Genomic DNA, 27971 nt, shown 5'->3' with positions numbered 1-27971 from the left:
TTAGTATGGGCCTCGTCAGTTTTGACCTACAACATGTAGAATCCATGGTGATACACAAAACAAGTGTGATATGATAGTGGTGAAAAAATAAAATTCAATTGCAGTTTTCATTTTTGCATGATATATTTTGTATTGGTTCTTGCTTTCCTTATCTAGATCATGTATAGCTACCCTAGAACATATTTTGATAAAATAAATTAATCATATGTCATTTATTTGAAAATTTAACCTTGACATAATATAGTCTAAAGTAACCTTAGATTTGCATAAAAAATAACCATATTTATTATTATTTAGAAAAACTAAAGTAAGACCAATATGATGAAGTATTTAAAGTACTTATATCTAGTATTATATTGAATACATATAATATGTACTTTCATATCTGCTTCTAAAGTGTCCACTTCACCAATTGTTCAAATAGAAAAACCAACTTAAGGTATACATGCATGATATGTCGGATTCACATTATGTATGCATGTATACATCAAGCGGTGGTTATAATAGATTTTAGTCAAACACATAGCTCAAGCTAAGGTTTCAAACAAATACATATAAAAACACATAGAGTTATGGTACTAAACAAAAAATATAAAAAAAGATGAAAAAAACTGTTAAAGTACTTGATAACTAAAGTACACTACGGTTAGACAAAGATAAGAAAGTATATGTGTAACTATTGTATTAAAATGTGAATAAATGAGATGGACCAAAAATAAATTCTGAAGTAAAATCTACTATAGCTGGATCAAGATGGGAAAGTATATGTGTGACTATTGTGTTAAACACTATGAACAGATTAGATAGAGCAAAAATAAATTTGATTAGCTATCGACCCCAAATTTATCTACAAATTTCTAACACGCCATATCTCTTATAATTACAGTCATGTGCTCTTTAATCCTCGCTCTCAAAATTATTGTCCTGTGTAGAAGCATATAGATTTTAGTATACTTGGTTGTAACAACTAATAATTAGTTTCAGCGTAGAAGCCCAGCGCACTACTACCTGTCATGAAGATAGCCAGCAACCAGCATAACTTGCACATAACAGACAGATAATTCAAATGTGCTCTGACATCTATAATTTTAAAATCGAATGGCTCACGACCAATTTGGCATTACTAAAAGAATAACCCGTTGTACCGAACTGGTTCAGTATTTTTTTAAGCATATGTCAGTCTGATTTACTATCTCGGTTCTAAAGAAATGAAATTCTAGATTTAGATTGAGTCAACTTCTTTATATTTAACGTATTAGAAAATATTTTTAACAACTATAACTTCAAAATAATATACTATTAAAATATATTAATAATTAATTTAATTATAATTAGTTGGTATCATAAATGTTAGTACTTTACTATATATATTTTATGAACTTAAAATCGTTTGACTTCTAAAAAAACGTCAACTTTGTTCTTGCCAAGATAAAGAGAGAGAGAGAGTATTTTGTACCGAGGGATAGTATTTTGTAGATGAAAGCCATCAACGGTGCTATCTTCCTCGAGAGGCATGACCTGCATTTTCTATGTTGCGCGATGTCTAATTCTCCTTGTTTAAACGCAATGAAGTAAACCACATTCTGACAAGTAGGATGCATCATAAAAAACATTCGAAGCTATCAGAGTTGCTCAAACTTGTACCTCATCAGAACCATGTCACATCTCACGATCAAGGCAATCTCCACACAGTATGAATATACTCCCTTCGTTTTGTTTTTGAAGCCATGATCAAAAAAGTCGCTAGCCAAAACTAGCGACATGTTGTCACAAGACCAGCGTTTTGAATTACACCGAAAACTCAGGATTACATACCGAAGGCTTATATCATTTTTTTCATGGAAGATTACGGTCCCAGTAAAACACTCCGACACATGCCTCGACAAGGCACACACCATTCCCCAGAATTATATACTCTCCGAAGATCGCCTGCAGGAGAGCCAACTCAAGATGCTATCATTTGGTGATGTCCCCCCAAGCAGGAACATGGTGGCGGCACTGAAGACGGCGTGGATTGCCCTTGTAAGTTGTTTTTTGCTTGCATTGACAGCAGTGGTTCAGAGTGGATGCCTGCGCTTACCTTCAAGTTTGGATCATGAATCGTGGTATGTGGTGCTCCAAGATGGCCAAGAGTTCTCTGCTTTGGCTATCCCTTTCCACTTGCCGGTCCTCGAGCCTGCTTGCAGCCTCCACAAGCTGACCTCTAAGCCTTTGAGGCAAAAGTCGCCCATTGGAATTCATGCATTCCTTATAGAGCGGCAGGTAGGCCATGGCAATCACCAGCTCAAGTGGGAGATCCCCTAAGCGGATTGGTGATTCACCCCTTTCCATTATCCTCATGAAATTAACAAAGTGCTGCTGTGCAGATTCGAATCCCGCACAAAAAGCTGCCTCGCTCCAGTGCTCATTCATGAAAGACCTAAGCTTTGCGTCCACAGCTTCATCGGTGCATCTTGCAATACTGTCTGCCACGGCATATGTGGCAGCTGGGTCATTGAGGAAATCCGAGCGGAGAAGAAAATCCACACCCTGCAGGGAACCCGTAGTCCTCTCACCAGCAGCCTTGATAATCTCAATGCTGAGGGGGGCAAGAACATGTTGCGGGACAAGAGGAAGAAGATAAGCAGCAACTGCAATCTGGCTATTAGAGGTGGCAGCAGTAAGGGCTAGGCAAAGCTCCATTTCTCGACACCCGTGGTTGACAAACCATTCCACAACTTGGAGGCACCCACGTTCAGCAGCACGCATCAAAGGGCCAAGAAAGCCAATAGCATTACCTTCTTCAACCAAGCATCCCATGGTTTCGATCTTCCCATAGTGTGCGGCAAAGCCAAGGGCTAGGTCCACATCAATGTCCAAGCTGTTTCTTTGAGCAACCTGGACAGGTACAAATAATGAAATGTATTCAAATGCTTTCAACTGCCATTTGTTTAAGATATAGATTTGCACCAAGAGATAAAATAGTGCAAAACTCACTACGCACATGATAAAGTTTAACAACCTGTCAACCTCATAATGAAAACATCCCAAATGTTAATGTTTGCACAAGGAAAAGAACCTATCACCCAGTTTATAAAGTTTGCATATTCAGAAATGGCCCAACCATGATAAACTGCGTCACAAAACTGTATTTGATTTTATAACGATGCACATGCATGATGCATCTCTATCTGGATTTGGCCTACACCAAGTAATATGAATTACAGCGATACTTCACTCCTATGTTAGGTATCGCAGTCTTGTACTATAACTATAACTATAATGTGTTTGATACAAACACCATATCAACAGGCAGTGCAGATTAGTTTAATTCAGGAAGACAAGAACACGTTCCATCGTGGGTTCATGACTCCACTATGCTTATACACGAGAAATTTGGTTTTGCAGCTACCAGTGAAAAGATTACTGAGTGAAATGACAATATCTTGAGCTAATATTTAAGGGAATGGGATTCAATCTCATTAAACCCACAAAGCTGACTTATACTAAACCTTGAGTGTGACAGGTTTTCTGGTGTAAGCATGAGATCTAGCACCTCAACTGCCAGTGACATTACCAACCTACAAGAGTATGGATCAGGTTATCAAGCATCCTACAACTAATCCACAAGGACCATGGATCTATACACAGTTCTGGATGTTTCATAGTTCAGAATAGATAACACATTACATGAAACTGAAACATGTTCTGTACCAATATATTATTATACTGCAGTTGTCCAAAAAGAAAAGGTCTCATTTCCAAGAAATATCCAAGGAAAGAAAATTTGTGTAGCAAAGAATAAATAATGTATGCAGAAGATTTTGAATTCATCTAACTATGATCTGAATCTGATGACTATCCGGGACCACTGTGTGAGGCAAGCAATCAAGAAACATTTATTATTGCTACATGCATATACACTCCCTGCTCAATAGGGGATGATCATATGGCTACAGAAGTCATTTAGGACATTGACATGGTATCCATTATAGCACTGTGATTTGTAAAATCCATGAAATCATATTGTCTCAAACAAAAAGAACAATACATTGTGAAAATGTATGTTTAGTGATGAATAAAGTAATATCAATTCTGTGTTCTTAATCTACATAATTTGTCATGTATTTGTGGCCAAACAAAAAAGCTCAATCAAACCAGTGCACATCCTAAAATGACTTATATTTACACCTGGAACTTGTAATAAACTAAATTGCATGAGTACACTAAAATTACCTGAAGTAAGATCCGCACAAGCTCAGTGCTGCCATAGCGTGCAGCTTCAAGAAAGCATTGGTTCACATTGTCTGCGCCACCCTCTACCAACAACTCTAAAAGGCCTTGTACTGCAGCTGCTGATATTCCTGATGCCCATCCTTGGTCGAAGGTGGTTGAAAAGAGTGTAAGAGGGAAGCATGCAGCATCAAAAGCCTCCGTAAAATCCTTCCCGGTAAGCTCATTATCAGCAAGATCAAGAAATATCTTGAAAGCAGACAACTGAAGCTGAACCTCAATTACAGTGTCGTGGTTTCCTTTGCCCCTGTTCTCTCGAACACGTGAATGCAGCCCGATACACTTTAGAGCCCATTCTGTAAACCTGTGCACCTTTGCACTTGCTTCTGCTTTCAATACCTCATCACCTTGGGATTCTTGAAGTCGTTCATGCAATCTGAAACATACAGAACAATCATTCACAATTTGCCCAAATATGATATTCAAGTGGACTTATTGGATTCGATAAGACTCATGGAATTATAAAGCATGCAATACTTGTAAGTTATGAGCATGTAACCATTGGAGCTGTTTCCGACAAACTTACTTCTGGCCCATGAAGCTCACTGCATCAGCAAGGCTAGTCGACCGCCCCCTACATGCTGATACACACGATGCGAGGAATGATGTCCGGAGCGCAGCACGGGTAAAATCTTTTGCGCCCTCAGACACAACCCTTTTGATCAACCCCACAATAGCAAGCAGCTCATCCCTATCACTCAAGAACCAAATCGCATCCACTGCCACACACAGCACATCGTTGAGCCCTTGTGCGTCAGCCATTCCTACCAGCCCCTCGGCGCTCTCCCAATCATGGGAGCTCACTGCAAGCTGGAACGACCGGCAAAGCTCAACCCGGTCCTGCCTTGAGAGCTTCCTCTCCTGCTGCGTCCCACTCTTCTCCCCACCAAGGTCCAAGTCCAGCTCCTCACCGAAGTCTGAGCTCACCGATGTTGGCTTCTTGACCGCACAGCCCTTGGAATTCTTGGAATCCATGGGCTGCAAGGGGCTCTCTCTGGAGCTGCCATTGTTGCCATCAACAATCATGTCACCGCTCTCAGGAGCGTCTGGCTCATCCATGTCCACCTCCGACGATGCCAGCGGCTCCTCCCGCCTCGGATTCTTGCTCTGAACCTCCTTCCCCTTGGATCCAATCTTCTCGCAATAAAGGAGCCACCCATTAGGTTTCGAAATGATGTTTTTTTGGGGACTGAAAAAAAAAAGATAAGCCCGCACAAATCTCTACATATGAATCGATTCGCTACTCACCTGCAAATTCTTCTTTCTGTCCACTTCCATCCCTATCCCCGATCCAAACCTGAGAAAATCTCCCCAAAACGTCACATGAATGGATCGAAGAACCGGAGCCAATAAATGAGCACGAAACAGATCGAACCCACCTAAGGGAAGGGAACAGGGAAGGAGGATTCAGCACCGCACGGCGGAACCCGAGAGGACGGCAAATCTGTCCTTGCGCAAATCAAGAACCGGGCAAGGAAACCCCAGTAACAGTCACCACCTGCAAGAACAGATCGAAATCCAACGAATTAGGAGCGGCAGGAATCGGCCGCCCGCGCGCCCGATGGCCGACGGGCAACCAAAAGGGAAGAACTAAAATCGAAAACAAGGCGCGCGGATTCGTAACCATACCAGAACCCGATACAACAACTCAACAAGGACTTTTTTTTTCTCTTCTGCCAATGAGTTAGAGGACAAGCATAGGTGAGGAAGAGGAGCGGTAATGATATGTGTGTGATAGGACGAATCGATGAGCTGATATCGAAAGGAGGGGGGAGGAGCCACTGCCTGCCTCGCTCGCGCCCGTGCGGCTCCGGAGCTGCCCTCTCTCTTCCTCGAGGAGGGTGAGGAAGAAGAAATACGCTCTCCCTCTCCCTGTTGCGCTCGCGCACACACCACCACCACTCTCGCTCGCTCGCTCGCTCTCTCTCTCTCTCTCTCCGACTTTTCTTTCAGCTTTTTTTAGGGGCGTTGGATTCGGTCAGTCGCGGTTTTAACTTTTTAAAACCCACCAGAAAATGGAGTACTTTTCTAGATAGTTGAAAGCTCGTTTAATTACAGATGTCAAAAGAATAGGGTAATTCTTTGTGTCAGCTCTGGTTTGCGGCTAAACACTAGATGTTGGATACTTAATTTCAATCCCATTATATCATTAAAAATTAAGGTAACACAAATTAAGAAAGTAGATCTCCGTCCTTGACTTAATGCTTCGATCGACGGTCAGCTTCGTCCAACCTGTATTACACACATGAAATGTCGAAGGGTGACTTCGTCCGGCTTTCATTATATATATAGAGCACATTTAATTATGCAATGTAAGTGTTATAAGGACCTTCGGCAATGTAGGCCCCAACACTGGAGATGAACCATCTGGTAGTGCTCTCTGTGAAAGTGCAGACGATTTGTGACCTCACTGCAGAAACGGCTCCTCTCTACATCACACTGGAGGTATAGACCCATTCCTAGGCGGTTTCAACAAACTCCCACAATATTAGTTGAATAAGCACGCATGGAAAAGGAATTATGCACAAGATAATCTAACCACGAATAGTCTGAGCTACACCCACGAACCGTCCAGCCATTCCTAGGTGCCCACATATGGTGCTCAACACATGCCCCTACCATTTGGATAAGTTAAGCGAACCAAAAGCACCCGGTACATGTTGTTTATCAAATCGACGTGAGAACATCGGTTCTTTAAGCATCTTGCCATAAACTAGGATGATATTACTTTAAGAAATGACCATTCAATGACTTAGGTAGCTCATCATCTTACAAAGTTTGCAACATATATGCATTAATGGATATCACTTGTGAAATTCTGTAAGGCCCTTTCTAGCTTGAGGACCATTTGCTAAATTTTTTGTCCCTGCTCCTTAATGGCAAAATTGTCTTCCAAACTAGATCTTCGATCTAAATGATTTAGCATTTACCTTCTTATTATAAGATTTGGCAACTATAATCTTGTATTTCTCCTAGCTATCATTCTTTTGTTGGTCACCTCATGAATATTATCCATCATCAAATCATGATAGTCACCGACAGTTAAATCGTTTTGTCTGGCAAACCTGATAGCATTTAGGCTTATCTCCACAAGCAAAAAAGCTCCATGCTCATACACAATCTCAAAAAAAAAGAAACCTTAGTAATGTGGTGCTTAGATATTCTATGAGCCCATAAAGCCTTAGACAATTTATGTGAATGCCTAGGATGATCGGATATCTTCTTTTTGATAAGGGTAATCAATGTCCTATTGCTATACTCGGTCTAACCATTGGCCTGAGCATAATATGGAGATGAATTGAGCAATTTGATCTTATATAATTCAGCAAATTCACGTACCCCTTTTGACATGAAAGAAGTCTCCTGATCTATAGTTAAAGTCTGGGGAATGTCGAATCTATTAATAATATGCATGGTCACAAACTCAATTACCTCCTTATGTGTTATGTATTTTAGAGCAACGGCTTTGGTCCACTTGGTGAAGTAATCTATAGCAACTAGCACAAATCGACGCCCCTTCGATGACGAAGGATGAATTTACCTACAAAGTCCAAATCCCATCCCCTAAAGAGCCAAGGTTTGATAATAGGATGTAGTTCGGCGGTAGGCACTAATTGCATATCACTGAACTTCTGGCATACTTGACAACCTTTGTAGTACTTAAAACAATCGACTATCATGTCAGGCCAATAGAAACTGGATCTCCTCAAAAGCCACTTTATCTTTGGAGTCAGTTGATGAGTACCACAAATTCCTTTACGCGCTTCGTCCATCGCCAATGTAGCGTCATTAGGGCCAAGCACTTAAGCAAGACATCCCTAGAAATTTGACGATAAAGTTCATCATCAGTTAGAACATACATAAAAACCATCCTCCGAACATTTCTATTTGCCCTAATACTTGGAATACATAGGTATGCAATCATGGGTGTTCTCCAATCAACTGCATCAGTCAAATTATTAGCTGAGTTAACTAAAGCTATGTCTCTGTTGGAGTCAGACGGTCCAGTGTCATTGATCGAATGGTATGCTACCACGTCGATTCGGCGCCCCACCTAGACGGTCCTTGATCGAATAGCTCTAATTCGGTCAGGGTCTACTTTTATGCCATGCTCATAAATGATAAATATAGGCACTTGCCAGTCGATACCCTAAAGGCACATTTGTGTGGGTTCATTTTTAGACCATATCGATGTATTTTTCTCAAAGGCATTGCGCAAATCGACTAAATGGGAATCAAATACATCCGATTTGACCACTATATAATCAATATAGACCTCCATAATATTTCCTAATAACTCATGGAAGATCAAATTCATAACCCTTTTGATAAGTGGCGCCAACATTATTTAAACCAAATGTCATGACTAACCACTCAAACGTACCAATAAAGCCTGGAAAGATAAAGACCATTTTAGATGCATCTTCTTTTGACATAAAGACTTGATTGTATCTAGCATTTCCATATAGAAAGCTAATGACTCTATTTCCTAGTGCATTATTAATCAATATGTCTGCTACAGGCATAGGATATTCATCTTTAGGGGTGACTCTATTTAGATTACGAAAATCAATACATATCCTGATCTTACCGGAGTCTTTCTTTTCCACTGCATAATATTAGAGACCCATTCTACATACTTGCAAGGTCTAATAAAGTTAGCAAGAGCCAGTTGATTTTATCCTTGATCCTAAGGAGCAAGTCTGGATGAAATAATCTTGTTTTTGTTTAAATGGCCTAAAACTAGGTTAATAAGTAGCCGATGTTTAGCTAGCTCTCGACTTAAGCCTAGCATCTCAGTATAGCTCCAAGCAAAGCAATCAAAGTATTCTTTTATTAACACGATCATTTTATTCCTAGAATCAGATTTCATGTTTGTGTTTACAAAAGTTGGCCTTAGAGAGTTACCATATCCTATGTCAACCTCTCCCAAAGGATCGCTCGATGTAAACCCCTATCCTAACTTATCTAAATCCCTAAACTCCTCTACTAGACATGCATCAGAGGAGAATTCGATCCTCTATGAGGGTACGCACCGTCCAACCATAGGGGTCGGGCCATCCAGGAGAGGGGTTGCAAACTGCAAACCTCTCTATGGGACTTCAGACCATCTAGCTTGTAGGCCCGAACTGTCTACAGGGGTGCCTTCATTCTAGGGTCCTCTTTATGGGACCCCAAACCATCCGGCCTCAGGTCTCGGACCGTCTGCGATGCCAGCAGTAACCTGATATGTCCTTTCGTGTGTATGCATTATTCTTCAATTATGATTTAATCTATTCTCCATCGGCTCTAGCATCACAAGTGTGAAGTCTTCCCTGCACACACTTATAATTGATAATCTAAAAATTCAACCCATGTAAAACATTTTGTAGTGTCATAAGTCCAAGTACAGGGGCATCAACCATAGCAATGCAAGTTGATGAGTTTTCATATATCATTTCTTTATCATCACCTACCCATTGTACTAATGATTGGTGCAAAGTAGAAGGTACACAGTAATTAGCATGTATCCAATCTCTTCCTAAGATTATGTTATAATTACCCTCTACTTCAGCAACAAAGAATGCAACGACAAGGGTCTTTGTCTCAATGGTCAATTCAATGGATGTGACACCCTTAGCTTCGATCGAATTGTTGCTCCCAATACTGTTGAGCATCATATTAGTCCTGATCAATTTGTTGTCTTGTTTGCCTAGCTTTCGGTACAAAGATTAAGGCATTAAGTTTACAATCACTCCACCATCGACAAGCATACTAGAAATCGGCATCCCATCAATATGGTCACGTACATAGAGCGGGTTTAAATGATTGACCAATTCCTTCGGTTTTGTGAAGACCGCTTCTTTTGAACCAAAATAAAATTGAGCAACAACAGGTTCATCATCACCGATAATATTATAATCGACTAAGAAGGTAATAACATTATCTTCCATTCCTGGGTGCTCTAGTGATGCCTCATAATCCACCATTTCTTGTCCTAGTAGATCCTCCTCGTCGTCATCTTGGTCCATGGCGATGGGCACGTTCTTAGGAGCTTCATGGTGAGGCACGGACAGTCCGGACGTTGATGGCAGACTGTCCGCCGGGAGTCAAACAGTCCAACAGCTAGAATCAGACGGTCTGCAGCACCTGTAGGATCCTGTACACCTGGTGTTTGCCTTGATTTTGTATGGTCACTTGTTCTTTTGTGTTAATTTCATTGACCTTAGGTTTCTATTTTTTGTAATGGGTACTGTGGATGAGTATCAATAAACACTGGTCTGCCTCTTTCTCTCTATTTTCTTTTGCTCTCAAACGTTGCAACTTGCGCTTTTGAGAATGTTTCAGTCCCAATGCGCATCATCAGGGCATGGAATACTTGGGTCAGATATTTTGTTATTAGCTATAGCAACCTTATATGTTTCTCCATTTGTTTTGGCCAACTCACCGAAGGTCATCGACCCTTCATTATTACTATTTATAATGACATATGATGTGCCTATTTTAATAATATCACCAATTGTTGTTCCTTTAATTTGTTTAGAACTGGTAACTGATTTTGGCGCAATAGATGTGGGGATTTTCTACCTATGCCCCTGCCAGATTGGTCGGCCTTTGTGGCTAAGGAGTCTGGCATCCTTGCTGAAATTGTGTTTGGTGACCAAATTGAGGAGTACCCAATCGGCCTTGTACCGGTGGTGCTAGTCTATCGAACACAGAAGTTATGGTACCCCAAGACCGGTGTTGTGGCATCCCATAAGAATACCGTGGGTGCATTTTTGGCATTCCCCACATTTGGGTTGGCATATATGGTGGAGGTGGGTATGCACAAGGAGGTGGATAAGCTGGTGGATACATAGATGCATAATTAAGTGATAGTGTCCATGCTGGTCTGTTTAGGACTAGTTGAACAATGTTTCAGGGCGATTTATTCGCGCTTACCTCTTGAGATGAAGTATTTTCTTTTGCCTCTCTCCCCATGGTAGGCGAATGAGGTCACTTTGTTGGCCGGTTGTAACACCCAAAATCCTAATTTTGGGATTCATAAAAGTTTGTCCAAAATGAAGGAATTAAAAAAAATTGGAACTAGATATTTAGAGACAAATAAACAATAAAATAATGATAGGATGGGAGTGTTCCTCTCATGAACTATATAATTAACACTTTAGGATGTTTAATTAAATAAATCCTAATAAAATATTATCCAAACATCTTCCTCTAAAAATAAATAAGTATTAAACATCAAACTTTGGATAAATCATTAAATTAATTATACATTAAAAATAATAACTTCTTTGAAATAAATAGGAGTATGTGGTGTATATTTGAAGCATGTGGTTAAACAAATATTAATATAAATCGAATAAAACCTTTGCATTTCATGCTGGAGTTGCATGTTGTTCATCTTAACTGATGTTTAAATTTGAAACCCGAATCAAGTTTGAATTTGAATTCAATATGGAAATATGAAAATAGAAAAAGAAATGGAGAATAGAAAAGAAAACGAAAAGAAATAAAGCCTACCAGCCTTTCGAGCCAAAACCGCCTCCCTCGGCCCATGACCTTGCGCCAGCCCAACATTGTTGTAGCATGGTGCCGACATGTGGGCTCTACTGGGCAGCCTCCCAGTCGCGTTGCCGCGCATAAGCCACGCACTGACATGTGGGCCTATCAGTTAGTCACTCAACATCCTTACCTTGCGCACCGGCTTCCACTGACGCGTGGGCCCCGCTAGCTAGTGATCCATCCCACGATCCCTTAAACATCACGGTGTGATGTCTCTCTGTCGCATGGGCCATCCCTCTCGAAACCATCTCCTCCTCGTCGAGCGTAACAAACATCCGCCGAGCTCACCGGAGCGGAAATCGCGGGTGGTCATTTACCTCTACCCCCCTCATCATGTGCATAAATAGCAGGGCACCACCCCTCACTCAGCCATCTGTGAACTGTTGTCTGCCACCATCGTCAGGGGAAGGGAAGCACCATGGGACATCGGTGGAGACCGCGGCGCTGCCTCACCGTCGTCATGCGATTCCTAGGCTGGTCAGGGGCCAGAGCGGGGTCTCGGGCGTTCGTGAGCGCGTGTGACGTGTGTTCTTGGGATGGTCGGGTCTAGTGCTTGCACCGGGCGTCGACGATTGCTCACCGGAACAGGAAAAGCCCCACCATGCCGCCATCCTCCATCGCCAAGGTGCGGCGTGGCTCAATAGCTGGTAAGAAATCCTACCAAGTGTTCACGGTCACCTCTTCTTGGCGTAGCCCTACTAACCACGGAGACCGACCCATCGTATGGCTGGGTGTGCGGTTGCGGCAATGGCGCCGCCATGCTCACATTCACGGTCGTGACTACCAAGGTTAGCGGGGAGGAGATGGCGTCAGGGTGTTGATCCTGTGATCGACGGCTCTAGATAGATGATAGGGTGGTGTGCGCGTGGTCGTTCGATCTTGCGTGGGCGACTTAGATTAGATCCTAGGAATACCCTTTCGATGATATGATTGGTGTCGTAGATCGGTGATTCGATGGCCGAGATGTTGTACCGGTTCGTTGATCTAATGGTAGCCCTTGATGTAGGATCCAACGGCTGTGGGCACCAGGTACCCCTTTGGAATTGAAATTTTGTAAAAGAGACCCTCTGTTTTTAGTAAAACAACCCGCCACCCATTTCTTGTATAAACTAATTGCAGTCGGGTCCCAGATTATTATAAAACAAACCCCATGATCTCTGGTTTTTATGTCCGTGGTCCATAATCTTTAAAGAAATTTAGAATTAAAACAGAAAATGTTTTCTTGTATAAAAATAATTCCAGAAACTTGTTTAATTCATAAGTAATTCATTTTAACTCTATTTTGATCCATTTCATTTGCTTTAGCCTCATATTAATATTGTTTATCATCTAGTAACCTTGTATTAATATGAAGCCATGGTTAAAATTTTGTACCTCATTTATTCTATAGTAAACACTTAAACCTTTGGAAAACCATAACTATTTAACCGTAACTCCGAATTTAGTGGTTCTCGAACCTAGGATCTAGTTGCGAAGCGTAGATCATTATTATGCAGTATGTTCTCATGATTAGTGTGATGTTAATGTTGCTTATACCATGTTTGTTTGTATCACTACGACTAGCAGCGAGGTTACGAGTCACTTGAAGACCAAGTTGGTACCTGGGAATCTTGAGTCTAAGGCAAGTTGTGCCATTGATCACTTTTCTCTTTACCCAATAATATTCTTGTTAATCACTGTGACATGCTCAGGTTAATTTGATGGAACCTAATAGGCTTCCCTAGCATTGTTTATCCCACACCTTGCAGACAAAAGAATTATTGGGTAGTTTTGCTATTGCTCTACCTGGTTTTGGGAAAGTAATCTTATATTATGTTCATGTTCCAATTTTGTTGTTGTTGATTATTGTTCATGATAAGATCACTATGTCAATTGGAATATGGAGAACCACTCAGAAAAAACAGTGCTACCACAAGGGTGGTATGGGACACCCTTGGCTAACTAATTAGGAAAGCTAGTGGAAGACTACCTTACCCGAAAGGGGCAAGGGCGGTAGAGGAGCTGCGTATAGGGAGGTTCTCGGGCCGATCATGCTGCAATGGCTTTTTGGACAAGGGATTCCTAGATTTCCCTTCTCAGAACCGTAGCGGGTTTTCTGAAGCTAGTGGAACTTTGTAAAGGCCTCGTAGTGGATCCCTAGCCATTCACCTCTGAAGTGTCTAAGGGCCTTGCAAACCCTGGCTAGACGGAATACACGACTTGTGGGTAAAGATGTGAAACCTTTGCAGAGTGTAAAACTGGTATATCAGCCGTGCTCACGGTCATGAGCGGCTCGGACACTCACATGATTAAATTATGGAACTGAATTTAATTTGTCATATGCATTGCATTGTGGGTGTTATTAATTTGATCTCTTATTTATTTGGGCTGGTATCTACGTATACCTAGTATCTGCTAATAAAATTTTGACCAACTCTAAAAGCAATGCTCAGCTATAACCATCTCCTTTGGTAAGCCTTACACTTCACATGAGCTCCCACCTTTGGTGAGTTTATGCACATTATTCCTCATAACTTGTTGAGCGATGAACGTATGTGAGCTCACCCTTGCTGTACTCACATCCCCCTAGGTCAAGGACAGGTACCACAAGATGAGGCGCGTGAAGGATGTTGTGATGAGTTTGTGAGTGGTCTAGGTCGTCGTCTCCCAGTTAGCTTTGGTTGTTGGATCGTTGTCTTCGTTTGATGTAATTATTTAACTATTTTATAAGAACTCCATTATATATTAAAGATATGACATTCATTTATGTACCATGAGTCATCATATGTGTGAGACTTGATCCTAGCACACACTTGGTGAAGTTCGCGCCCGGGTTTGGTTCTCCAAAAACCCGGGTGTGACAGAAGTGGTATCAGAGGAATGTTGATTGTAGGACGTAACCTAGATAGAACTGGACAACCCTTACCTACTTACCTTTGCTACTCTGATTCTTTCTAAGCTTTCCTTAATATTTTCTCATCAATTGTTGCTTGACTCTGAATACTCTTACCTTTTCACTTCTAAAGACAAAAGTGGATTTCACACTTTGAAATCCTGTACCTAAAGTGACCTTTAGGGATAGGAGACCTAACCTTAGGAACAAAAACAAAACTATTTTTTGTAAGTATCTATACGCTTGAATGTTTGATTTGATTCTTTGATTGAGTGTGATGAGTTGTGGAGTAATATCCACAATTACATCTAAATACATGTAGGCATAAAAATATATTTATTAAGTTAGATTATTCCCCCATATAACAAAACAAATAGATCTATCTTATAGACCCATTTTACCTTAAAATCTATCTTATCCCAATACATCTATCTGATCTCATAAGATTCTCTCTTACTTTAAAGGATTTATCTTGTCCTAATGAGTATACTTATCCCATCACAGCATAACAAACCTTATCTAATCCAAATTATTTAGATCTCAGCTTATCTAATCTAGAAATGTCCAATCCAATCTAGATCCCATCTAATCTAATATGATCTAATCCAAAAATGAGTTACCTAACAGGTTAGTTAGTACTAGTGAAATAGGTTAGACTCTACTCCTATAAAACATGTTTTAACTTAGTTCACTCTACACTAAATTAGTACCATAGACCAACTCGACAATATAGAACTACCTTACCCATCAGGTAGTTGCATAACCCCTCCGTTTTAACCTAACAACAAAACAGAGATTTTGAACTACCTACACCATATAATCCATCCTACCCACATATATCTTACCATATGTCACAAACTCGAATGGAGACACCAAACCCTAAAAAGAAATACATCAACGTCGACAAGAAAAGAAGGGAGGTAAACCAGATCTCCATATGAGACAAGGCCCATCATTCACGATGAAAAGCTTTCCTTGCCATAATCTTTCTTACCATAACTTGTCCTTCTCAAACCATCCTACTAACCTACTCGGTGGTTAGACGTAAAAGATATATGTGTTTCTCCAAAAACAGAGGCTAACACATTAAAAAGAAGAAACTTTTGATTGTTGACCTAATTAAAAAGAAAAAATGTAAACTGCAAACAAAACTTATTGTGTCCCCTTTCTTACTAATCTCGAGGACGAGATTATTTTTAAGGGGGTAGAATGTGTAACACCCAAAATCCTAATTTTGGGATTCATAAAAGTTTGTCCAAAATGAAGGAGTTAAAAAATTGGAACTAGAGATTTAGAGACAAATAAACAATAAAATAATGATAGGATGGGAGTGTTCCTCTCATGAACTATATAATTAACACTTTAGGATGTTTAATTAAAGAGATCCTGATAAAATATTATCCAAACATCCTCCTGTAAAAATAAATAAGTATTAAACATCAAACTTTGGATAAATACTTAAATTAATTATACATTCAAAATAACGACTTCTTTAAAATAAATAGGTGTATGTGGTGTATAGTTGAAGCATGTGGTTAAACAAAAATTAATATAAATCCAATAAAACCTTTGCATTTCATGTTGGAGTTCCATGTTGTGCACCTTAACTGATGTTTAAATTTGAACCCCAAATCTAGTTTGAATTTGAATTTAAGATGGAAATATGAAAATAGAAAAAGAAATGGAGAACAAAAAAGAAAAGAAAAAGATAAGAAATAAAGCCTACCAGCCTTTCGGGCCGAAACTGCCTCCCTCGCCCATGACCTTGCGCTAGCCCAACATTGCTGTAGCATGGTGCCGACATGTGGGCCCTACTAGGCAGCCTCCTAGCCGCGTTGGCACGCATAAGCTGCGTGCTAACATGTGGGCCTGTCGGTCAACCACTCAGCCTCCTTACCTCGCGCACCGGCTTCCCCTGACGCGTGGGCCCCGCAAGCTAGTGATCCATCTCGCGAACCCTCAAACATCATGGTGTGATGTCTCTCCGTCGCATGGGCCATCCCTATTGGAACCATCTCCTCCCCCGTCGAGCGTAACAAACATCCGCCGAGCTCGCCGGGGCGGAAATCGTGGGTGGCCGTTGTAACACCCTGAATTTGGGGGAATGAAAAATTCTTCTCTAAATGCCTACCAAATTTAGGTGTTACCTCTTCTCTCTCTCTCTAGACTCCCTCTCTCTCTCCCTTTTGATTAGAGTTATGTCAATTAGGTGAGGGAATAATCATTTATTTTGTCAAAACCCATGTGAGTCATGAAATGTTGCATCATGTTGAGCCTAAATTATTCTTTTGTTTGATGCATATGTTTGAATTAGTTTGAATTTGAATTTGGTTTGAATTTAATTTGAAATCCATAGAGAAAAATAAAAAGAAAAAGCATTAGAAATTCCAGGGAAAAAGAAAAACTGATTTCGGTCCAACTCAACCCAATCCAGCCCAGCGGGGCCGCGCGCGTGCCCACTCCGCCTGACAGGTGGCCCCCACCTATCAACGCCAGTTCCTTCGCCCGCGCGCTCTCTCACTCCCTCTCTCTGCCCGATGGGACCGGCCTGTCGGCGTCGATTCTTTCGTGCGCGCGCCCGTTCTCTCAAGCTGCTCGGTGGGTCCGCTCTGTCAGCGTTGACCTCCTGTTCGCGCGTCCGCTCTCGCTGGCTGGCGGACCCCACCTGTCACCCACCTCCCCTTCCCTAACCTACCGCTCGTGCTCCCCGCCATGGACGCGCCCACAACGCGCATTTCCCGGCCACTCCCTCACGCTTCTGACCCCTTTTCTGGAGCTCGCACCCACTCACTCGCTCAGTTGCACCCTCAGCAAACCCCCCCTCGCACCTCTCTCGCACTGCGCGCGCACCCGTGGAGCTTTGTCGTGGTCCGTTGTCTGTTTTGTGGCCGCCGTCGAGCTTGTACCGCGTCCGTTGCCTCGATGAGCTCCGCCTCCTCGCCAGCAACGTGAGACACCCTCTAGTTTGCCCCCAGCCCCTCTGTTTCGCCCGGTCCGTGCTCACCGGCCTTTTCACCGTGCAGCCAAAACTCCGCCACCGTCGACTCAAGGCCTCCCTGCGTCCTTGCTGTTGCTCAAGTGCTCCAGAGTTCCCTCTCGAGGTGAGCAACTCCCCCACGCTCTTAATTTCCCGTGTACTGTCCTGTTGTCCGCGCAATCGGTCGCTGGAGTGAACTGCGCCACGGTTGGAGCTGCTCCGCTGCGGATCACATCCTCTGGTGCCTCTGCGTCGGTGTCGTGCCCGTGGCTGAGTCCGTCGTGTCACCCCAAGCTCGCATGAGGCCTTTCCCAGCATCCCAGGACCTCGCCGTGGTCGTGCCCTCGCCTCTGGCGAAACTTCGCTGCTGAGTCTGGCAGCGACGGCGCGAGCAGGCTAGTAACCCAGCCCAAGCCCGCCATCAGATCTCAGGCGTCCATCTGCGATCTGATGACCTGGATTCTATTAAACCTAACTCGATCTCTACTGTTCGATTCAGATCTGGCCTCTCGGATCCGCACCCTCACTCGCGTTCTTCTGCTAGGCCCGGTCGATCAGTCCGCTCACCCTCAGGTCGCTGACACCCCTGTCTCGCCTGTCAGACGCGCTCGCCCGTCCACGGGCGCACACGCTCGGATTTAATCACGGTCGTTCGTTCGCGATCGTGCGGTCGAGTTTAGCCAATACCCCTTCGCGCGGTAGATTTGCTAAAAAGCCCCTCGGGTTTCTGAGATTCAACTCGTCGTCCCTCAGTTTCGCGCGTAGGCCCCTGTATTCTTGCAAAAAGACCCCTGACCTTTTAGTTAATCGCAGAATTAGACCTAGTTTTGTATTTTGATTTCCAAAACTTGTTTATTTCATATCTTTTGCATATGAACTCCAAATTGAGTGATTCAGATTGCAAAATGTTCATAAGATTATTTTCTATCTGTTTAAATTATAAGCATTCACTATCTGCACATATTAATTTTATGCCTATGCTATAGATTAGTATTAGTGATGGTTTGTTTATTAAAGGAAAACCCTAATGGTAATTAGATGTTTAACTTTGTGAGATTAATAATATGGAATGTATGAATCTATCCCTGGTATAATTTTTGCGTCTCCTTAAGATAAATGAAGTTAGGTTTTGTAATCTATTGAGATAAGTAATACTTATAGAGTCACGAACCTCTAGGTGTATTAGTCCACCCTAGAACCTAAGTCTACCTCTTGTGTTTATATTATTCTTTCGAGCTTCTGTTCACTTGTTTGTACATGTTTAGTGTATTGTTCATTTGTCTTTATTCAAATGTACTGAATGCATGATCGCTTTGTTTAGACAACGAGCAGCTTGTGGTTCTTGAGTGTGTTGCCGAAGATCTTCCAAAGCAATAACCTGGTGAAGGCAAGTGTCCTCGGACCTACTATGTCCTACTTACTTTATAATTCACCGTCCCACATTACTTTATTGAAACCTAAGGATTGACTAGTCTGTATTTACCCTGCTCTTGTTACCTTTTTTGGGTTATTATGGTTAGCTTTATGCTATTGCTTTACTTTAAATCAACGAACATGATGTGAATATTTATGAGACAATGATGTAATCCCGATGATGATCTTGTGATACTTTAGGGGACTCAGGCTATTTCCTGAGTACCTATCCGTAAGGACCTGTTCGTTGAGTAACCACCCGGGATAACAGTACAACCATGAGGGTGGAATGGGACGTCCTTAGCTGATTAATTAGTGGAACTTGAGGTGTAGTTGGCTTCGTCGTAGGGCCATCAATGGGGTCCGGGTACAATACTTGCTCTGCTAAGGCTGGTTGCCGAGGTCCGTTCGATTTGGTTTTGTTAGTCACTCTACATGTGGGGAGAAGTAATGTGTTTATCAAACTGGAGAAACCTAACAAGCGGCTATGACCTTTGGGGAATCTTTGTAAAAGCTACGTAGTGAGACCCTGCCAGGTCACCTTGGAAGTGATCAATGGGGAGTCATGATCCCCTGGCAGAATGGGAATCACGACTCATGGGTAAAGTGTGCAACCTCCGTAGAGTGTTAGAAACTGGTATATCAGCCGTGCTCACGGTCAAGAGCAGCCTTGGGATCCTCTTTGATTAGAGTAACTCTAGATACTTTATCATGATGGTTACTGATGATGAATAATGCTTTCCAGCCGTGGGTCATGCTAACTCCGAGTTTGTCTCATAATGCTCAGATATTTCTTCTCTCACTATGTCAATGGTGGCACTTGGAACTAAAGGTGCATGTGGTCGTGTATCATTGTGTCGACCTCTTGCTCATGGGTACTGGGGCATATGATTTTATGGTGTGTTTATATTAGCTATAGGCGCCCCATATTGTGCAATAATTCTTTCCAGTCTTATAGGGGCCGAAAAGTGCACTCACATATGTAGGTGGAGCCATATTACGACATTGAGGAGCCATAAGTGGTATGGAGAAATTTGTTGTGGCAGATGGAAGGATTATGGGTGATAGTCTGCACCCTATTCTGTGTACTCATTGTTGGACGGTTTGGTGTACTCGGGTCCACACGTATAGCTGGACGGTCCGAGTGTTTCTGTTAGCCCTTGTGAAGTATACATCAGCCTTGGTGCGGCTCTGAGTGGTTCGTCGTAAAGGATGTGACCATCTGTCGATGGACCAGACAGTCCAAGATCAGGCTCGTATGGTCCGGCTATGTGTGAAACTATGGGTTTATCCCAAATTAGTGGAGGAGGTTGTCATTGCTCGATAGATGAGTTCATCGACATGTCATAAGATGGCTGGGTTTGTGAATGCTTATTTGTAGCTGATGATTGTTGTGTGGTGGCCCTAGCATCAATATCATGTGATGGAAATTAGAACCAACAGATTTTTTAAATGCTCGTGTCATCCTTTTATATGTTTCTTCCATGCCCCCATGTATTCTTTTAATTGATCCCGTTGCTCATCCACATATTGCCCAAGGTATTGGATATCATCAGTTTTACTTACATTGGGGGCAGGTGTGGTGGGTAGAAGAGATGTCATGTCGAACTCCCCTTGTCGAACGATCTTCTGATACTGGTCCAACTTGAAGTATGCTAGGTACTTATCCTTTGCCTCGTTGAGCTCTTGGTCTTGTCTCCATAGCACTTCTTCTCTTCATTGTCTTGTGAAGTATTCGAATAGCTATTGATACTCAACCGACAGACTTTCAAGAGTCAACTTCATGATGTTGTTGGGGAAACTACAGTGCGATGCTTTGAACCAGCCATCTATGGCTAATCTCGGAAAATACGTGTCCCTAGTGGAGTCACCAAAAAGTGTTTTGGCTCTGATTTGAGGCCAAACACTAGGGTGAACCACCTAGTGGTGCTCTTTACAGGAGCGTAGATGGTCCACGACCTGGGGCTGGACGATCCATAACCTTGCTTCAGGAGCGACTCTTCTTTGTGTCACTTCGGATGATCCACGTAGGACCTAGAGGTCCACGATGGCGTAGGGTCAAAGAGACCCTAGAACTCACCTCCTAGGAGGGACCCCGTCGAGGAGGAGAGTTACAAGGCGTGCTCTAGGGTCGGCAGGCCACTCGAGGCATTCCTAGACGACATAGAGTCGAAGAGGGATGAAGAATGAGACTGGGGGAAAGCTAAAATAGATCTAAATTATTCCAACTCCTAATGTGATGAAGAACAAAGTAAATAAGCATGCAACAGCCAAGTCCGGTGAAACACTAGATTGAGGTACCATTGTATTCTACTAGAGAGCTTGCAATCTAGCACCTTTGACATTTGTACTCACTGGATCTATCTAGTATGCACCGGATAAGTTCACTAGATGTGTGTCTATAGCTAGTTTGAGAGTCGTTGGAATTTTGACCATTAGGGTGTCTAATGAACACTAAACACCAAAGAGGTTTGATACGCCCATAGCCTAGGAACCTTTTGTCCAATTGTTATTTGGCTCTTGGGATTTATAAATAGTGGATTGACATACTCTTTTGAGTCACTTAGCACCTTCGACTAATATTTTGGCATACACAGAGCTCAAGCAACCCCTCAATCTCGTTGGCTAACGTTTTGATCACATTTATGTGATAGAGAGCATTCTAGTGCATTATAATTAAGAGTTTTCCTTTGATGGCACTATATTGTTTTTTATGACTTGGGATTTTTTTTATTCTTGGTGATTACCCACACTTATCTAGCTTGGTGCTTGTGGAGGACTGTGCATGAGGTGGAGGCTTGATGTAACACTATAAAAACCATTAAATAAAAATAATGCAGTTAGTTTATTAATGGTAATTATGGTAATAAAATTTTCATTGAAGTGTTTGTTATTTATTTCATTTGGAATAATTTTTTATTGCGCATGGTTGATTTTTGGATATTTAATAGTATTTCTTCTTAAATGAAAATCCTAGTAAATAATATATATAATAGTTACTAGTCCAAAAATAAATATTTCATTTATAAATAATTTTGGTATAACTATTATGAATTTTAGGGTTATTTAAAATATATTTTGAATTTAGAAAAGGAAATAGAAAAAAAAAGAAAACCTAACTAACCCTAACCATAACTACCCATTAGGCCCAACAAGCATCAGCCGCGCGCCCTGCTCCCTAACCTAGCCACCGCCACCCTGTTTCCAAACACACCGCCACCCTGCCTTTCTCTCTCCTCCCCCCCTCGCTACTCTCCCCAAGCAGTGTCGCCCCTGCCCTGCTTCCGACCGCCCAGGCGCGACGTCCAGCACCGACGCGCAGCCGCCCTGCCCGCGCCAGGAGCCCGCCCCAGCCGACCCGACGCTAGCACTGTGCGACCCCGAGCGCCCCTCGCTCCCTTCCCCGACCCCGCGCAACCACCGAGCAGCTCAGGCGTGACCTCGACCGCGCCCAGGACTGCGCCTGCAGCCACCCGAGCCGACCTCGCCCATGGAGCCGCCAGCCGACCCCGACCGAAGCCCGCGCGTCCGTTTCTTCCTTCGTTAATGGAGCTTCAAGACAACCGTTTCTTCTCCCCATTACCTCCCTCCATTGATGACCGCCTTGAACCCGCCGGCCATACATCTCTCCCTCCCCGACCGACCCTTTCTCTCTCTCCCTCTCCTCTATAAAACCCACGCAAAGCTCCTCTCTTCTCCTCCCTACCCGAGCTCGCCCCTACTCTCTCTCACTCTCCACGCCATTAGAGCCACCGCCGTCGTCGCCGGAGCCCGTGGAGCTCGCCGGAGCTACGCACCCGTCGTACCGAGCCTTTCCCTAGACGCACGCCCAAACCCGTCCGTCGTTCATCCCAAGGTTGAAGACAACCCCAAAATGTTGATTTATTTTCTAAATCATATTTTAAATTAATTCTAAAAATGAATACAGTCACTATTCACCACCTCGGTGATTTTCATACTAGAAAACGTTTACAGATTTAATTACACTTTAGTGTGTGTGGAACGATAATTGTTAGTAGTATTTTAAATGTAAACTTATTTGCATGAAGAAATAGAAGAAATACTAAGCCACGTAGTTCCGGTCAAATGAAAATATAGATGTTACTAGTCATAATAAATGTATTCATAAGTATAGCACTTAAATTACTTAGAATTAGTAAAATATTTATCTATGTCATAATAACCATAAATATGTTATTAAAAGTCTCATTTAGTAATTTACAATTAATTCTTAGTATATTAATGTCAGAAGAATTATAAATAAACAATTTTTAGTTATACGTATAAATTCTATTTAAGAAAGAAAGGAGAAAACCGAAAGAGTAGAATTTATAATAATGTTAAAATGACTTAACTAGGCACTCATACTTTTCTAATAAAGAAATTGATAGTTATATTGGTAAACATAGGTTTCTTACTAAAGAGTTAGATAATTTGTTTCTAACTTTAAAATGACCTTTTTAATAGATATCATGTTTTTGATTTAATAAGGTTCGTTATAGATGTTTAAGTATATCCGTATTAAATAGAAACTTAAAAGAATATGTAGACCATATGTTTCTTATTAAAAATAGAATATAAATATATGTCCAATTAATAGATTATTTATATTTTCTTAATTAAAAGATAACAAGGGTCATTGCTTTTATAAACTAAAATGATAGTTTATACATAATTTCCTTTCTAATGAATTAGATCATTTAGATCATTTGTTCCTACAATAGAATTAAAGATAACTAATATATTAATTATCCTTTATCATAATTTATTAATCAAATCTATAGTCAATTTGTTCTTAACTAGATTTATGACACGATTAATGATTTCATAGAATTTAGTCCACATTATATACGAATCACTTAGCTTTTCCTAAAGGAATAAAATAAAGTAATAAGAGTTTAAGTTCTTTTATAACTTAAAATGTTACTTTATATATTGACTCCGAATATAATAATATAGGCTATGTGTTTTCTAATGAAATTAAAAGATAGTTATTTGTTCATTAACTTTTGCATGAAAATCCACTTAAGGGCCTATAACCTAGTTTTTCATAAAATAGGTGTTTAATAATAATGATCTTTTCATATAAAACCTATTTAGACTTATATCTTAGTTTATCATAAGTGAATGTTTAACAATGATTTATAATATGTTCCATAATGCTTCTAAAATTAATAACGTGTTTCGTAGCTCATTAACCTTAGATATATAACTTATATCTTTTCTAAAAGGTTAAAAAGGTTTAATATTGTTATAACATGTTTTATCATCTTATAAGCCCTTAATCTTAGACATATCACATATGACGTTTTATAAAAGATTAAATTGGTGAACCTAATATTTGTATATTTTAATTAAGATATTTATAAGCTCATGTCTTGTTTTATAAAGTATAGATCACACATTTTTGAAAGAATACCTTTTTATTATAACCCGTGCGTGTAATGCTTTTGAAAAGCGAACACTCTTTTCGTTAGGCTTTCTTTTAGCTTTACGTATGATGAATGTTGTATGTTATTGAGTGGTGTTGGTTCTTCTTGTTTGTTTGTGTGATATTCAGTGGCTGATCTAGTAGTTAAGAATCAAGATCTATTCCTATCCGTGGAAGAACATCAAGTTTTCAATAAGCAAGGCAAGTGGACTTCTCCCTCTGCATACTCTGTTTGATCCCAAATAATACATTTAATAAAGTTTATTTTTGGATATATATATATATGCATAATTTCACGGGTTACCTATTTAGATACACCTAACCTTTCCAACCTTACTCCTTGTTTAACCTGGGATTATGATCTAATCAAGTAGCTATACTATTGCTACAACTTTAAATTTATGCAGTCACTCATGTTTATGATATTAATGTTCCAAATGGTAAGTTTACATTATTGTTGCTAATCCGATGATTAAGCAATATCATATGATTTAATTAGAACATGGAGTGACCACCCGGGAAAACAGTGCTATCATGAGGGTGGTATGGGACGCCCTTGGCTAAATAACTAGGGAAGTCTTATGTTGGGTGCTGGTCGTGATCGACCGGAACGGGGGCATCTGGCAAGCGCTAATAGTTCCGGCTCAGGCAGATTGGATACGGGCATAGTTCCCAAAGCTTTACCCTGTAGTCTGGACTATAACTTGGTTACGTTAGGTGTGCTCTATGCAGTTTGAAGAAATACTAAGCCACGTAGTTCCGATCAAATGAAAATATATATGTTACTAGTCATAATAAATGTATTCATAAGTATAACACTTAAATTACTTAGAATTAGTAAAATATTTATATATGTCATAATAACCATAAATATGTTATTAAAATCTCATTTAGTAATTTACAATTAATTCTTAGTATATTAATGTCAGAAGAATTATAAATAAACAATTTTTAGTTAAGAAAGAAAGGAGAAAACCGAAAGAGTAGAATTTATAATAATGTTAAAATGACTTAACTAGGCACTCATACTTTTCTAATAAAGAAATTGATAGTTATATTGGTAAACATAGGTTTCTTACTAAAGAATTAGATAATTTGTTTCTAACTTTAAAATGACTTTTTTAATAGATATCATGTTTTTGATTTAATAAGGTTCGTTATAGATGTTTAAGTATATCCGTATTAAATAGAAACTTAAAAGAATATGTAGACCATATGTTTCTTATTAAAATAGAAGATAAATATATGTCCAATTAATAGATTATTTATATTTTCTTAATTAAAAGATAACAAGGGTTATTGCTTTTATAAACTAAAATGATAGTTTATACATAATTTCCTTTCTAATGAATTAGATCATTTAGATCATTTGTTCCTACAATAGAATTAAAGATAATTAATAGATTAATTATTATTTATCATAATTTATTAATCAAATCTATAGTCAATTTGTTCTTAACTAGATTTATGACACGATTAATGATTTCATAGAATTTAGTCCACATTATATACGAATCACTTAGCTTTTCCTAAAGGAATAAAATAAAGTAATAAGAGTTTAAGTTCTTTTATAACTTAAAATGTTACTTTATATATTGACTCCGAATATAATAATATAGGCTATGTGTTTTCTAATGAAATTAAAAGATAGTTATTTGTTCATTATCTTTTGCATGAAAATCCACTTAAGGGTCTATAACCTAGTTTTTCATAAAATAGGTGTTTAATAATAATGATCTTTTCATATAAAACCTATTTAGACTTATATCTTAGTTTATCATAAGTGAATGTTTAACAATGATTTATAATATGTTCCATAATGCTTCTAAAATTAATAACGTGTTTCGTAGCTCATTAACCTTAGATATATAACTTATATCTTTTCTAAAAGGTTAAAAAGGTTTAATATTGTTATAACATGTTTTATCATCTTATAAGCCCTTAATCTTAGACATATCACATATGACATTTTATAAAAGATTAAATTGGTGAACCTAATATTTGTATATTTTAATTAAGATATTTATAAGCTCATGTCTTGTTTTATAAAGTATAGATCACACATTTTTGAAAGAATACCTTTTTGTTATAACCCGTGCGTGTAATGCTTTTGAAAAGCGAACGCTCTTTTCGTTAGGCTTTCTTTTAGCTTTACGTATGGTGAATGTTGTATGTTATTGAGTGGTGTTGGTTCTTCTTGTTTGTTTGTGTGATATTCAGTGGCTGATCTAGTAGTTAAGAATCAAGATCTATTCCTATCCGTGGAAGAACCTCAAGTTTTCAATAAGCAAGGCAAGTGGACTTCTCCCTCTGCATACTCTGTTTGATCCCAAATAATACATTTAATAAAGTTTATTTTTGGATATATATATGCATAATTTGATGGGTTACCTATTTAGATACACCTAACCTTTCCAACCTTACTCCTTGTTTAACCTAGGATTATGATCTAATCAAGTAGCTATGCTATTGCTACAACTTTAAATTTATGCAGTCACTCATGTTTATGATATTAATGTTCCAAATGGTAAGTTTACATTATTGTTGCTAATCTGACGATTAAGCAATATCATATGATTTAATTAGAACATGGAGTGACCACCCGGGAAAACAGTGCTACCATGAGGGTGGTATAGGACGCCCTTGGCTAAATAATTAGGGAAGTCTTATGTTGGGTGCTGGTCGTGGTCGACCGGAACGGGGGCATCTGGCAAGCGCTTATAGTTTCGGCTCAGGCAGATTGGATACAGGCATAGTTCCCAAAGCTTTACCTTGTAGTCTGGACTATAAGTTGGTTACGTTAGGTGTGCTCTATGCAGTTTGACCATTTCCAGCATTTGCATAATGAGGACTCTAGGGAAAAGCCTCATAGTGAGACCCTAGCCATTCACCTCGTAAGTGAATACGAGTCTAGCTAACCTGGGCTAGAAGGGAATCGTGACTCATGGGTAAAGATGCGCCACCTCTACAGAGTGTAAAACTGATATATCAGCTGTGCTCACGGTTATGAGCAGTCTAGACTCCTCACATGATAATTGAAATTGAAGATGGAAATAAATCGAGATCCGATGATCTGCCAATGGTTTGCTTAAGTGGTTTCACTTAAGTGTTTTTGATTCACTCTTAAACCTTTGTTTAATAGGAATACTTGGGATTCACACTTATTAGTAAGACAGGTGTTGTTAATAAAATGTTGACAAACTAAAATGCTTACTGCTCAACCTTAGCCACACCTTGTTAAACTTGCATTAATTCCCCCCCACTTGCTGAGCCCCGACCATAAGTGAGCTCACCCTTGCTTAAATTTTGATCAGAAGTTTGCAGATGAAGTTATGATGTTGAGCTCCATGGATGCTAGTCTAGTGATAACCCCGGTCATCTTCCTGTGGATGGATGTCCATGTTTCGCTGTACTTTGATGAATAAAGGTTAAGACATTATGTCTGTTCGAAGTGTAATATG

General features: G+C 40.2%; 1 protein-coding gene across 1 annotated transcript; it reads right to left on the bottom strand.

Moving 5' to 3' along the window:
• Positions 1-1715: 1715 nt before the first annotated feature.
• Positions 1716-6180, bottom strand: LOC100383189 (uncharacterized). Its single transcript, NM_001175852.1, has 6 exons — positions 5902-6180; positions 5652-5770; positions 5521-5569; positions 4799-5406; positions 4216-4648; positions 1716-2877 (listed from the first exon to the last, which is right to left on the bottom strand). Exons 3-6 carry the CDS (start codon positions 5548-5550, stop codon positions 2083-2085), a joined length of 1866 nt encoding a protein of 621 aa, NP_001169323.1. The 5' UTR covers positions 5551-5569; positions 5652-5770; positions 5902-6180; the 3' UTR covers positions 1716-2082.
• Positions 6181-27971: the final 21791 nt, after the last annotated feature.

The sequence above is a fragment of the Zea mays genome, chromosome 4 (genome assembly GCF_902167145.1).
Source record: "Zea mays cultivar B73 chromosome 4, Zm-B73-REFERENCE-NAM-5.0, whole genome shotgun sequence".
NCBI classification, from domain to species: Eukaryota; Viridiplantae; Streptophyta; class Magnoliopsida; order Poales; family Poaceae; genus Zea; species Zea mays.
This window is presented reverse-complemented; position numbering and strand designations above follow the sequence as displayed.